Source organism: Myxine glutinosa, chromosome 5 (assembly GCF_964187855.1).
Source record: "Myxine glutinosa chromosome 5, kmMyxGlut1.1, whole genome shotgun sequence".
NCBI lineage: Eukaryota > Metazoa > Chordata > Myxini > Myxiniformes > Myxinidae > Myxine > Myxine glutinosa.
The window spans coordinates 202,160,482-202,175,943 of NC_136265.1; the positions used below are offsets into that span (position 1 = coordinate 202,160,482).

Below are 15,462 nucleotides of genomic sequence, written 5' to 3' on the forward strand. Positions count from 1 at the left end.
GCCGCCACTCTTGTCATGGACCTCTCTTTGTCATGGACCTCTCTACGCAACTTCTCTCATGGACCTCCTTACGCAACTCCTCTCATGGACCTCCTTACGCAACTCCTCTCATGGACCTCCTTACGCAACTCCTCTCATGGACCTCCTTACGCAACTCCTGACCACTCTTGCGCGCGCGCTTTTATAACGCCTCCGGCGATTAAGCCGCCGGCCTTCAGGACACGCCCATCGGTGTGCTCACCTCGGCCATGGTTGGTCGCGCGACCCTCTGGCTCCGCCCTTGATGACGACGGGCGGGCACGCCTTTCTTCCCCGACCCGAGCACATGTTCAATGGTGGTTTTGGAGGGGATGTAATTGGCAAATTGAGGCTTGGCCATGACGAAAGGGGAAATGGAGGTTTTTGGGAATGGGAATGAAGAATGAAGGGAATCTATCTTATTTCACTTGGTGCAATGGAGTGTCATTTTAATGGAAGACAAAGCCTTAACCTAATACACAGAATAAGGAAATAAACTACTGAACAGGGATATTATAGTGTCCTTCAATGTATGCTTTATGGAATTAACTACCGGAACGCCCTTTGACCTTTATACACACTGGAGCAAGGAGGGCTCAGACTAAACCAATAATTCACAACCATTTACTATACAATACAACACAATAAAAAAAAACTCAATCCTCATATCCGCAACAATATAATATATATATATTGTTGCGGATCTCCCGAAGCCCGTTCCCGTTACAAAGGGGGGGTTAAACCCCTTTTTGTCCCCCTGGGTCTTCGGGTCCGCGAGGCCGAATCGCCACTTCCGGAGCAAGCGTGAAAAAGGGTATCGGACAGTTTCCCCGATTCACCCGATCCCCCCGAACGTTGGCTGGATCGCGCCACAGATATTCAATTTGGAAACCTCTAAAGCGACCGAATGTAAAGAGGAACAAGAAGACGTACAGAAGAGTAACGGGATTTATTATTTACACACACAAGCAAAAGGAGCAGTCAACGTTATTTACAGGGAACATGGAACAATTGTTACGGCCCGCGGATAAGATGTTGTGTTTGCCGAGCGGAGGCCCCGCGGTCGTACAGTTTCCCCGATTCACCCGATCCCCGAACGTTGGCCAGATCGCTCCACAGATATTCAATATGGAAAACTCTAAAGCGACCGAATGTAAAGAGGAAGAAGAAGACGTACAGAAGAGTAACGGGATTTATTATTTACACACACAAGCAAAAGGAGCAGTCACGGTTATATACAGGGAACATGGAAAAAGCAGGTGACACAGTGAAAATTACTAGCTTATCTAAACAGGCTTAACTTATACCCTTGACAGAACAAACAGGGACGGACTCACACGAATGGGGAATGGAGGCAGGAACGATTGGCTGGACCGGGAGGAAGGTTCAGCTCGGACCACAAGCTGGAAGGCTTTGTAGGGCGCACAGCAAACCCAGCCTCGTCAGGCTGGGAGCGAGCAGGGTGACGTCGTGCACTTCTCTCAAGGCTTCCCCACGCTTCTCTCGCACACTTGTGTTAAAGGCTTCCTTCTCGCTTCTCTTCCCTCCTTGCGCACTTCTCTCTGAAGCTCGTCTCTTTGCAGAACTCAGAACTCATCTCTTCATCTCAGTAAAAGCTCATCTGCTTGGGGAGCGTCCCGCGGCGGGTTATATAGGCCCCGCACCTCAATCTTTGCGAACCTCCTCGATCGCTCTTCCTCCGCCCTCTCAAACCAAACCCCTCGTGCTTGGTTGGTTGTTCGGGGCTGGCTCACTCCTCCCCTCTATGACGAGGTGGAGACACGCCCTTCTTCTCCGAGCCTACCTCGTGGCGAATGGAGTCGCAGAGGGAACAGCTGGCAATTGCGGTTTTTGGGAATGGGAATGAAAGGGGATCTATCTATTTCACTTGGTGCAATGGAGTGTCATTTTAATGGAAGACAAAGCCTTAACCTCATACACAGAATAAGGAAATACTTCCTTATTCTGTATTTCGCACGTACCGTTAACCCACGCTGCCACGAAAGTGGGGACCGAACCTCGCACAAGCCACGCTTAATCGAGTACGCCCGAGCGGTATGCGTATCACGTGACTCGTGCTGTTACTTTTATGAAACCCGATTCGAGCGGTTCTATTCGTACCATGCGAAGCCAATGGATGGAAGGGACGAGAACGGTCAAATCAAAGGAATAACACAATTTATTATTATTTACAATGATCAGGATGAAGGAAAGGGGACACAGAGCAGAAGCTTAATCGATCCTAACAAATCCCAGACACAGGGCCCACTCACGCACACGGGGAGAAGAAGAGAAGAAGTTTGCACGCCAAGCACGCCTTGCCGTCGGTTGCTCCGGGGCAGCTCACCCGGCGTGGCTCTCGGATGTTCACGGCACGTATGCTGGCGAAGGCAGGCAGGAGGAGATCGCGCGTCTGTGGCCCGGCACGGGTCGTCCTCTCGAGCGCGCGATTAATACAGCGCAGAGCGCAGGGCTCGGGAAAGTTCGTGTACAATCTCGATCACCGCAATTCAATGCACTCGTTCTGCGGCGCGTTCTCGTGCATGCTCAAGCTCAACCCAACTCCACTCACTCTCACAGGGAACTTGAACTCGTCTCACAGGGAACTGTAACTCGGCACTTGAACTCACGATACTCTCTGGCTCTGACTGACGTGCACACGACTCTGACTCAGAACTCAACTTGACCTCATCTGATCCGAGGTGGGGGGGGGAGGGGGTTCGGAGCAGGGTTTTATGGCCCCGCCACAGAGTCTCACTCGAATGTTCCAAACCCCGCCTCTGGTCGTCGTGGTTAGCCACTCCCCTCGAGCCCTGATTGGCGGCTCGTTCTTACTGGCCACTCCCTCCTGCAGCACCTCCCTTCGGCCCCGCCAGACTTGTTCAGGCCTGCCACGTGGCATGTCGCCAAAAGAACCGCCCTACTGACAGGCCTGCTCAACGCAAAACTAAACACAGGAAAGGACTACGCTTACATTCACTAAGAAATAACTGAACTATCGCGAGGCTTCATGTTGTGGTGCTTCTACCTACGAGGGGGAATTATCCTTTATTCCAAAACCACAACAATATGTATATATTGTTACAGTTTTTAGAACCTTCACTAGTAAATTTTAGTAAATGTATCCCTTATAAATGTTTCCCCTGTAAATATCCCCATCAATTGGCTGGTTAAAGATCGCACCCCAGTTAGTCCATGAACAACACGTAGCGAACCATAGGACCTCTTCGTAGTTTTTTCATTATTATGTGTTTCAGTTAAGGATCTGTTCCCACTAGTTGAATCTGCGTTGCATTAATCAAATAAGAGTAGGCCCAAACTTCCCTTCAAAAGCGGTGCGAGTGGTGTTCTAACTCCCCACCAGCCGACATTGGCCATGCGGTCGGGCCGAGGAAGAAGGGGGAGGAGCCACCAGAACAAGGTGTGGCACGTCAGCTCGTCATCGGAGGTGGAGTCAACAAGCCCTTACCGGCCAACCAGCACCGCGGTGAGCGAACCGGTAGGCGTGCCATCGGAGCCCGCGGCTTGATACGGCCACGAGCAATAAAAGGACTGCAAGGGACTGCTTAACGAGTCGGTGAGAAGGTACGAGTCGGTGAGAAGGTACAAGTTGAGTGAGAGGGTTCCGAAGGAGTTGGACAGCGAAGGTATGAGTCGGTGAGAAGGCACGAGAGAGAGGTGATCCGGCGAGTGGGTCCGTGACGGCGACCACAATACAATCATCAACTGACATTGGCCTGGCAGTGCGTGTGAAAACGAATACATGGAGCGGCGGCTGGCTGTTCGCCTCGAGCCCGTAGCGTGGACTGGAGCCATCTTCGATGCTGCGCCCCGGCCCGGACCGGCCTACCCTCTCACCTGCACAGACCTTCTCCTTTGTTCAGTGATTCCTGCCTGCTATTCCCCTTTCGTGTGAGTCTGTGTTTGTTCTGTCTGGGCGTTGATAATTAAGACAGTTTTAAGGCTTGCCCTGTGTATCTTCTACTTCTTCGTCCTGTATATTACTTTCGGTCTCTTCCTTTGGTTTCTTTGGTTTTGTAAATAATTAATAAATGTCTGTTATTTCTTACCCCTTTTGATTTCATTCTTCCCCGATCGCTTTAGTCGTTTCCTGATTGAATACGTGTGGCACGATTTGGCCAACGCTCGGAATCGGATTTAGTCAATTGATAACGGCTCGAACCGCGGATTGCTAAACCGCTCGGCAAATACCATCTTGTCCGTGGTTCGAGCGGTACTTGTTTCCCTGTTTTGCGGAGGGATTGGTGAAGGTATTCGGGATAACACCTTGACCAATAACCCTGATCAATCCCACCCCGCAAAAGAGCGTTACAAGTACCAGGACCGGTTGGACGGCCAGCTTAACAGGACAAGGGGATTAACCCCCCCTTGCTAACGGGAGTGCCGTCCCCCGGATCCGTAACTATATATATATATATATATATATATATATATATATATATATATATACACACACATATATTGGACTTGGATATCGAGATGTTGTGGGGGGATTTGAAACGAGCTGTGCATGCAAGAAACCCCTCAAACATCGCACAGCTGAAAGAATTCTGCATGAAGGAGTGCGCAAAAATTTCTCCTAGTTGATGTCAGAGACTGGTAGACAGTTAGAAGAAACGTCTACTTGAGGTTGTTTCTGCCAAAGGGGGCAATACCACCTATTAGAGCCAAGGGTGTACTTACTTTTTCCACATGCGAAATTTGCATTTATGTTTATTTAAATTATACAATGGACTACAAAATGTAAATGTTTCATCATATTTGTTATATTATATCACCTTTATCTATCAATATTGTTGAAATGAAGATCAAATAGCTGTATGTTGAAATATGTTGAAAAAGTCAAAACTTTACATGGGGTGTACTTACTTTTTCACGTGACTGTGTATATATATATATATATCTATATATATATATATATATATATATATATATATATATATATATATATATATATATATATATATATATATATATATATATGTATATATATATGTTTATATATATATATATATATGTATATATATATATATATATATGTATATATATATATATATATATGTATATATATATATATATATATATATATATATATATATATATATATATATATATATGTTATGTTATTATTATTGTTTATTATAATTATATATTATTATATATATATATATATATATATAAAAGAAAGTTTTTGTTTGTCTGCGCAAGCTAATCTCCTGAACGGTGAAAGATAGGAGGAAATCTCCAATACAAAAAATGTCGGGACGGGCCCCGGGAAGGTTTTAGGCTAGGTGGTGAGACCAGTCGAGGCCCACCTCGGCCCAGCCGGGCCCATTTCGCAATTAAAAGCTGAGCTGAATTATAGTAGTCAATCTTCTACGGCCACGAGTAAAAGCCCGAATTATGGTAGTAAATTCATTCAAAAAGAAGCAAAAATGTCGGGATGGGCCCTGGGAAGGTTATAGGCTAGGTGGCGAGGCCGGCCGAGGCCGGCCGAGGCCGCTTCAGCCGGGCTGGGCCCATTTCGCAATTAAAAGCTGAGCTAAATTATAGCAGTCAATCTTCTACGGCCGTGAGTAAAACCTGAATTATAGTAGTACATTCATTCAAAAAGAACCAAAAATGTTGGAACAGGCTCCGGGAAGGTTATAGGCCAGGTGGCACGGCCGATCGAGGCCGCATCGGCCAGGCTGGGCCCATTTCGCAATTAAAAGCTGAGCTGAATTATGGTAGTCAATCTTCTACGGCCGCGAGTAAAAGCTGAATTATAGTAGTAAATTCATTCAAAAAGAACCCGGGCAACGCCGGGTGCTTTCGGCTAATATATATAATATATATGTAGTATATTTCTCCCCTCCCTCTTGCATCTCCCTTCCCCTCTCCTCTGCTTCCCCTACCCAACCCCCCCTCCCTCTCCCAGGCTCCCACCCCCCTCCTTCACTCCTGCTCTCATCCCTTCCCCTTTCCTTCACCCTCCCCTTTCTCTCCATGCCCCTTCACCCCTCCCCCTCTCACTTTTCCCACCCCTTCCCCTCCCTCCTCCCCTCTCCTCCACTCCAGTAATTTCCCCAGGAAATACCGAGTACTTCAGCTAGTTATCTCATTGCAAATATACACAGGACCTGATTGCATACCACATATAATAAAGATACCTGTAATCATTGTGCATGACAAGTGTACCAGACATTTAACGACATTGAGTGAAAAAGGCTCTTCTGCTGTGTGTGCTTGCAGCACAAACGGTGTCGATTGGCACCTGTTATCCCCTGTTCCGGAGTCGCTGTTGGAAAGTGCAGCAAATTTGCAAGGTCGCTTTCAGGGCAACCCTTCGCATGAGTACCAGCCGCCGGTGGTGAACAATGCAGCCGAGGATGAGGCAAGAAGCACACATAAGCACACGCAATACATTATATTTCTTTTTTGGGTGGAAATAACAGTCGAGGCTCATGGAAGAACTATAATATGGAACAGAACAGCTGAGATACAGTGCAAAGCGGGAAAACACTCCAGCATCAGGCTGGAGGGACTTGGTGGAAGAATGAAAAACAAAGGAGATGGGAGGAAGACATATGGGGTGAACAAGCTGCGTACAATTTTAAACCTAATGAGTGGTGGATTGAACGACCAGGCGGGGAAAACCAGGGGTGACGCAGAGGATGAAAATAAATAATTGAAGGAATGGCTGAGGAAGAGGGGAGAAACACAATAACCTGGAAGGGAAGGTAAGGGATGGGTTTGGGGAGGCTTCATGGAGAAAGGGTACCTGACTACGGATGAGGGATGAGGAGGATGTGAAGTCATCTTGACGCCCCAGAGGGAACAATGGGATTGAACAGCCATCTTGACGCCCCAGAGGGAACAATGGGATTGAACAGCCATATTGACGCCCCAGAGGGAACAATGGGATTGAACAGTCATCTTGACTCCCCAGAGGGAATAATGGGATTGAACAGTCATCTTGACGCCCCAGAGGGAACAATGGGATTGAACAGTCATCTTGACGCCCTAGAGGGAATAATGGGATTGAACAGCCATCTCGATGCCCTAGAGGGAACAATGGGATTGAACAGTCATCTTGACGCCCTAGAGGGAACAATGGGATTGAACAGCCATCTCGATGCCCCAGAGGGAACAATGGGATTGAACAGTCAGCTTGACGCCCCAGAGGGAACAATGGGATTGAACAGCCATCTTGACACACCAGAGGGAACAATGGGATTGAACAGTCATCTTGACGCCCCAGAGGGAACAATGGGATTGAACAGCCATCTTGACGCCCCAGAGGGAACAATGGGATTGAAAAGTCATCTTGATGCCCGAGAGGGAACAATGGGATTGAACAGCCATCTTGACGCCCCAGAGGGAACAATGGGATTGAACAGGCATCTTGATGCCCCGGAGGGAGCAATGTGATTGAACAGTCATCTTGTCGCCCCAGAGGGAACAATGGGAATGAACAGATGGAGGCAGTTAGTTCTATAGGTGGGACAAAGAGGAACAAATCAGTAAAGGTGTGCAGTGAGACTGGATTTTGGGAGTTTCATCAAAAGTGGGATACTGACAGACTTTACAAAGGTAAGGTAGTAAGCATGCAGAAGTAAATGTGAAGTGGGGAAATGTGCAAAGGTGGATGCTTAGAGATGCTGCAGGTCATATAATAAATACTTAATGGAGATTTTATTGATTACCCTGTATGATGTACATATTATTGATTACCCTGTATGATGTACATATTATTGATTACCCTGTATGATGTAGATTTTATTGATTACTTGTATGATGTAGATTTTGTTGATTACCAGTATGATGTAGATTTTATTGATTTCCTGTATGATGTAGATTTTGTTGATTACCTGTATGATGTAGATTTTATTGATTTCCTGTATGATGTACATATTATTGATTACCCTGTATGATGTAGATTTTATTGATTACCCTGTATGATGTAGATTTTATTGATCACCTGTATGATGTAGATTTTATTGATTACTTGTATGATGTAAATTTTATTGATTTCCTGTATGATGTAGATTTTGTTGATTACCTGCATGATGTTGATTTTATTGATTGCCTGTATGATGTACATTTTATTGATTACCCTGTATGATGTAGATTTTATTGATTACTTGTATGATGTAAATTTTATTGATTACCCTGTATGATGTAGCTTTTATTGATTACCCTGTATGATGTAGATTTTATTGATCACCTGTATGATGTAGATTTTATTGATTACTTGTATGATGTAAATTTTATTGATTTCCTGTATGATGTAGATTTTGTTGATTACCTGCATGATGTTGATTTTATTGATTGCCTGTATGATGTAGATTTTATTGATTACCCTGTATGATGTAGATTTTATTGATTACTTGTATGATGTAAATTTTATTGATTACCCTGTATGATGTAGCTTTTATTGATTACCCTGTATGATGTAGATTTTATTGATCACCTGTATGATGTAGATTTTATTGATTACCCTGTATGATGTACATTTTATTGATTTCCTGTATGATGTAGATTTTGTTGATTACCTGCATGATGTTGATTTTATTGATTGCCTGTATGATGTAGATTTTATTGATTACCCTGTATGATGTAGATTTTATTGATTACTTGTATGATGTAAATTTTATTGATTACCCTGTATGATGTAGCTTTTATTGATTACCCTGTATGATGTAGATTTTATTTATCACCTGTATGATGTAGATTTTATTGATTACCCTGTATGATGTAGATTTTATTGATCACCTGTATGATGTAGATTTTATTGATTACCCTGCATGATGTAGATTTTATTGATTACCCTGCATGATGTAGATTTTATTGATTACCCTGCATGATGTAGATTTTATTGATTACGCTGTATGATGTAGATTTTATTGATTACCCTGCATGATGTAGATTTTATTGATTACCCTGCATGATGTAGATTTTATTGATGACCCTGTATGATGTAGATTTTATTGATTACCCTGCATGATGTAGATTTTATTGATTACCCTGCATGATGTAGATTTTATTGATTACCCTGCATGATGTAGATTTTATTGATTACCCTATATAATGTAGATTTTATTGATTACCCTATATGATGTAGATTTTATTGATCACCTGTATGATGTACATTTTATTGATGACCCTGTATGATGTAGATTTTATTGATCACCTGTATGATGTCGATTTTATCGATTACCCTGTATGATGTAGATTTTATTGATTACCCTGTATGATGTACATTTTATTGATTACCCTGTATGATGTAGATTTTATTGATTACCCTATATGATATAGCTTTTATCGATTACCCTGTATGATGTAGATTTTATTGATTACCCTGTATGATGTAGATTTTATCGATTACCCTGTATGATGTAGATTTTGTTGATTACCCTGTATGATGTAGATGTTATTGATTACTTGTTTGATGTCGATTTTATCGATGACCCTGTATGTTGTTGAGGGAAATAAGTGTCACTCATCCCCCCAGTGTTTAATCGACAATCCTGTATTCATCGGATGAGGAAGCAGAAAAGGAGGAAAAGGAGGGGCAGAGAATTTTTTTCAACTGCATTCCTATACGTTCTAATCCCTTGAGAATTTGTGTGTTCTGTAGGAGGTGAAAATCAAAGAGGAGATACGACTCGCAGTTGTGGTGGCCGCAATTGATGAGGAGGTGGCGTTGGCACCACGTGGTGCTTTTATTAAAACGCCCATTGGTCAGGTGATCAAAAATCGCAGCTTTGAAGGTACCTGCAATTTTATCTCATTAGGCCTGCAATTTACACGTACCTTTATATAAATTAATTATCTACTCACAAGGTGCTTATTCAGATAAATCCTTCTGTTTAATGAAATATTTTGTCTTTGTCGCAATATCCTAGCATGTCGCAAGGTCATATGGCTGCTGCTACGCTGTTCAGAACCTTTAGCCTGCTCGTAAAGTTTGTAAAATTTTTAAAAGGTAGACTTATAAGTGATAATCGTGTCAAAGTAAAGGGTGTTTGTGCATGCTGTCGAGGCTCGAATGAGAGCAAACACAAAACAACAGGAATTTTAAGGCCATTTTCGCTGCTAGAGCGGGGGTTAACCTTGCGGTCCCCATGACAATCTTCTCCATTTTACCCCATTTTCTGCATCTGTCCTTGTTAACCCCCTTGCCCGCATTTCTTCTTCGACCATCTTTAGCCAAGTCTTTCTCGGTCTTCCCCGTCCTCTACTTCCTTCTACAACTACATTCATTTCCATCACTCTTCTCAACCAGTCACTTTCATCCTTCCTCAACACATGACCAAACCATCTCAACATGTTCCTCTTCACAGCATCAATCACAGGCTCAATTCCCATCATCTTTCGCAATTCATCATTTGTCTTCCTCTCTCTCAACGATACTCCGCACATCCATTGAACCATTCGCATTTCCACCCTTTCCAGCCTTCGTTGCTGCTCTACGTTCATTACCCATGTCTCGCTCCCATAAATCATAACACTTCTCACACATGCAGCATACACCTTTCCCTTCAGCTTCAACGACACTCCCCTCCTCGTCAGCACGCCACTCAGTTCCCGAAACTTCTTCCATGCACATTTCACTCTAGCAACCGTTGCCGAGTCTCATTCACCTGCTCCATTCAGCATGTAGGATGCTGTTGTGGTAACAACATATAATAACATATAATAAGCACACATAACATATAATAAAGGGAACAGAGGACAAGAGGGGGAGAGAGAGAGAGAGGGAAGAACAACAACAGTAAGAGAACCAGGGACATCAGGAGATCTGTGGAAGAGAGAGAGAGAGAGAGAGAGAGAGAGAGAGAGAGAGAGAGAGAGAGAGAGAGAGAGAGAGAGAGAAAGAAAGAAAAAAAGAAAGAGAAAAAAAGAAAGAGAGAAAAAGAAAGAGAGAAAAAGAAAGAGAGAAAAAGAAAGAGAGAAAAAGAAAGAGAGAAAAAGAAAGAGAGAAAAAGAAAGAGCGAAAAAGAAAGAGCGAAAAAGAAAAAGCTGGCGTAGGGTACATGGGATAAACAAGATGGACACTCCAAGGACTTTCAGGAAAGAAAATGGAATTTGAAGGAGGTGGGTTTGGGTGTATTAACGGGGGTAGAAAAAACATTTGCAAGGTTTTGGATGGGGAAGACAAGAGATGGTGGTGAACAGCTGTTTTAAAGACCTGGAGGGAGGAGTGGGATTGAAGAGAGTGTGGGAGTTTGTTCCAGAGGTGGGAGAAAAGAGGAATGAAGGAGTGAAGGTGAGCAGAGAGTGTTGATTTTGGCAGTTTCACCAAAAGAGGTTTGCTGGCAGATCTTGAGCACCCTGCAGGAATATTTGGGGGACAGGGCATAGAGAGAGCTGGGGGAGCGAGGCCAGAGAGGAGTTGGTAGAAGACAGAAAGACCACCAACCTGCCTGCGGTGAGTTAGTGAAAGGCCCTCAGAATCAGCTTCATCACGGAAGATTCCAATGATTCTGAAAGCTTTGTTTCAACAGCGTGACGCCAAGCTAGGTGTGAGGCAGGAGCACCAGCCCAGAGGGGAGAGCAGTACTCCATGAAGCTGCAGATGAAAGCCTTGTATGTGGTGAGGAGCTCAGGTGTGCCAAGGAAGGACTTTGCACGATGGTTGATACCCAGTAAGCGACTGGCTTTGGAGGCCAGCTTGGAAATGAGGTTTTCCCAGGAAAGATCATGGCAGATAGTGAGACCCAAAAGCTTGAGTGACAGAACTTCTTCAAGAGGATTGTTGAGAAAGTAGATGGGAGGGTTTTCCAGATGGTCTTTACGGAGAGACATAGTAAGAGTGTGAGATTTGTCAGCATTGAATGATATGTTCCAAATGTTTGACCATCTGGTGATTTTTATAAAGGTCTGCAGAGAGTGAAGAGGCTGCAGCCTGCTGATATGAGGGATGAGATATGGAGCGGCAGAGAGTGGAGTCATCAGCAAAAAGATAGAGGATTTTCCAGAGAGTCAGAGAGATCATTAATGAAGATTAGAAAAAGTGCCTTGAGGAACTCCATCCTGGACAGGAAGAGGATATGAGAGAATTCCATTTAGAGCGACATGTTGACTACAACAGGAGAGGAAGTCCGCGAGCCACAAGTAGACATTTCCATGGATACCATGAGAGGATAGTTTGGTGAGAAGGTTGGGGTGCCAGACCGTATCGAAGGCACGTGATATGTCAAGGGAGACAGCTCCGATTTCCTGTTTGGCATTGAGGACCTCCATCCATTGTGGAGACAGCAGAAGCAGCATGTCCAGAGTAGAATGACCTGGTTTGAACCCAAATTGATGATCAGAGATCAAGCCATTGGAGAAGAGGAAGGATTTGATATCCGAAGCAATGATAGATTCCATGACTTTGCTGATAATTTGGAGCAGGGTGATTGGCCTGTAGTTGCAGGGAGCTGTTTTTGCACCTTTCTTGTGTAAAGCGGTAATGTTAGCTGATTTCCTAGATGATGGCAGATGACCTTGAGCAAAAGAGGTGAAAAGTACAGAGAGAGTGTGAGATAAAGCAACAGAGCAGGATTTTAGGACCCGTGGGCTGATGCCGTCTGGTCCAGTTGCAGAATCAGAGTCGAGGATTTACAGAAAATTCTCCATCTTTTGTGGAGAGAAGGACACAGAGCCCAGGAGCACCTGGGTTCGACTGGGTAAGGTGGGTACAGAGCGATGGGTTTAGGACACAAGATCTGGATGCAAACACAGAGTTGATGCATTCAACCTTATCACGTGCAGTGTGAGCTGTGTAGCTGTTTGAGGTAAGGGAGGGGATGGAGGGGGAACAAACACCAGAAACAAATTTGACCAGACACCACCAGGATTTGGAGGAGGGAGGCATGTTTGACAGTTCAGTCTTGAGAGTCGATAGATATTGTTTTCTGGCACTCCTGAGGGTAGACACACTTGTTCCAAGCTTTGTGGAAGGAACTGAGATTGCCTTCAGTTGGATTTGCCTTCCAGGAGGCGAAGGCAAGTTGTTTCAGGGAAACTTCCTTTCTACAAGCTTCAGTGTACCATGGACGGGAGGAAGGGTATGACAACTGAAAACGGGATGGGATAAAACTGTGTATGGGAAAGAGGAAGAGAGAGAAAGAGCAGATTTCGTTGAAAAAGATCCCAGGATGATGTCAGAGGCAGTAGAAATGGGAGGTTGTGGCTAAACCAGGCGAGAAGCGAACTTTTGGAGTTGCAGGTCTTTCTAGAGCCAATGGCCATCCACTCCAGTAAGGAGATGGTAATTCCTAAAAAACACCCATCTGGATTGGACCGGTTTGTGCCAACTCAGGTCGCCGAGAGAGGTAGTGCAACCCTTGATGTGAGGTAGGTGAATGAGCTAGTATTAGGCAATGTCAACCACAGAACTACAACCGTGGGGAGGAGGGTGGGTACACAGTGTCATCCGGTGGATGACACTGCAGTCCAATTATTCTATTCCCCAACCACTTTTGTACCATTTTCATGGTATAAGTGGGCACTGATATTTAATGTCAGTGCTGATTTACAAAAAACAAAGAAGGTATCATCCTCAAAGAAAGGTATCTTGTATTTTGTCTTCCTGGGCAAACATTTATATAAGTCCTGTCTGTATTAAGCAGGAACAGGAGTACCCGGCATTGCCCAGTGTTGTTCTAATCCTGTTGGCATTTTGAAGAAATCAAATTTGTTTGTTTTTCCTATTTTTGTGAGTGCCTAAAACACTTCCCTACACCCACGAAGGAAAATTTATTTTTAAGATCATGATATTACTTGGTGTTGGCCTAATGGTTCGGGTGGTGGGCTTGGGATCCTAACGTCCTGAGTTTGAATCCGTTCAGCTGTTTAATTAATACCAGGTGGGGTTGACTCAGCCTGTCATCCTTCCGAGGTCGGCGAAATGAGTACCAGGGTACTGGGTCCTCTCTGAAGGAGGTTGGTGGCAGGATCCGCACTCCGGCCGCCGTAAAAACACCTCATTCCGTAGCACACACAGTGGTGTGTGTCGGCATGGTACTGAGGAGTTTCAAGGACGCAGTGACGTGCTGATCCAGCGTACGCTCCCATATATGTATATATATATGCACCCACACTCACATGCACACACACAACACAATAATTGGGGCCAATTTAATATTACCTTTCAAATAGCTACAAAGGCTCAGCCACGATAGAGCGATTTTCAAAAATCCAAAAAATGTAACTTTTTATATATATATATTTTGCCTAAAACACTCCCGGACACTCACTGATGAACCTCTGAAAGTTTGACGACGATCCGTTCAGCCAACTCTGAGAAAATGGCGACACACAGACAGACAGACAGACAAACTGCTCTCTTATAGTATAGATTCTTCGCGTTAGAGCATTGACGGTATTTGAGTTAGTTACAAAAGGTAACGTTAGTCCCTTGCTCGGTGAACATCTTTGTTTGGATGCATGCATATCCTTCCTTCTGTCTTTTTTTCAACACTTTTTTGAAAATTGGAGGTCACGTTTTTTCGAAGCTGTCCATGCGCTCACGCTTTCGAAGTTAAGTAATTTTTTCACAATTGTGTTTTTGTCGTAACTGTATCTATCCTTCGGTGTGTATACTTATAGTGTGTCTTTAGTAAGATTCTCGGTGTTAATTTTTCATACCTGCATACAAAATCGTCGGTTAATTCGTGTCGCGTATTCTGAGGCCGAGTAGGCTTCCGTGTCCAACCTTGAGGCTTTGTTTTTCTCTCAGCGGTTCGTTGATTGCGCTGCAATTACTTTCGTTCCCTGTTTTTTGTCCCAGTCTTTCACCCCATACTTCTTTGTTTAAAATCTCAACTCAGAAAAAAAAAAAAAATTCCTTCTCTGCTCTTATTCGTTTATTCGTTGTTCTTATTTGTTCATTCGTTCTTCGACCACGTTGTTCGTGATCACGTGATCACGTTGTTAAAAATGTTTAAACTTTCCCCTGAAGAACTGTATTCTGTCATATATTATAACACCTTTTTCTTCTTCTTCTATAAAAGGATGCTTTCGACTTGCTCACCAAATCTATTCATTCCAAAAAAAAATTCCATCTCTTACAGTTCCTCTTTTCTACATTCCCGAAACTCTACTGCACTCCACCCCTCCTTCAGCGTCCTCAAACGTATTTTTGACTCGAAGGTCTCAATAAACTCATTTTGCAATAAATGTTCGTTTCCCATTAATCGTACACTTTTCAAAATCCAATCTCACCCCTCCCCTCCAAATCTTCCCCATCACCCCTTCCCTCCAAAACTTCCCCATCACCCCACCCCTCCAAAACTTCCCCATCACCCCTCCCCTCCAAATCTACCCCCTTGCCCCTCCCCTCCAAATCTTCCCCATCACCCATCTCTTTCAAATATTCCCCCTGGCCCCTCCCCTCCAAATCTTCCCCATCACCCATCCCTTTCAAATCTTCCCCCTTGCCCCTCCCCT

The 15,462-nt window shown here is 44.1% G+C and overlaps 1 protein-coding gene across 1 annotated transcript in view; it reads left to right on the forward strand.

The window, feature by feature from the left end:
• Positions 1-15,462, forward strand: part of RSPH9 (radial spoke head component 9) — a 98,957-nt gene that overhangs the window by 43,409 nt on the left and 40,086 nt on the right. Inside the window, exons 7-8 of the mRNA XM_078777455.1 lie at positions 6,274-6,415; positions 9,662-9,794. Coding sequence (XP_078633581.1) covers positions 6,274-6,415; positions 9,662-9,794 — 275 coding nt within the window. The remainder of the gene's footprint in view (positions 1-6,273; positions 6,416-9,661; positions 9,795-15,462) is intronic.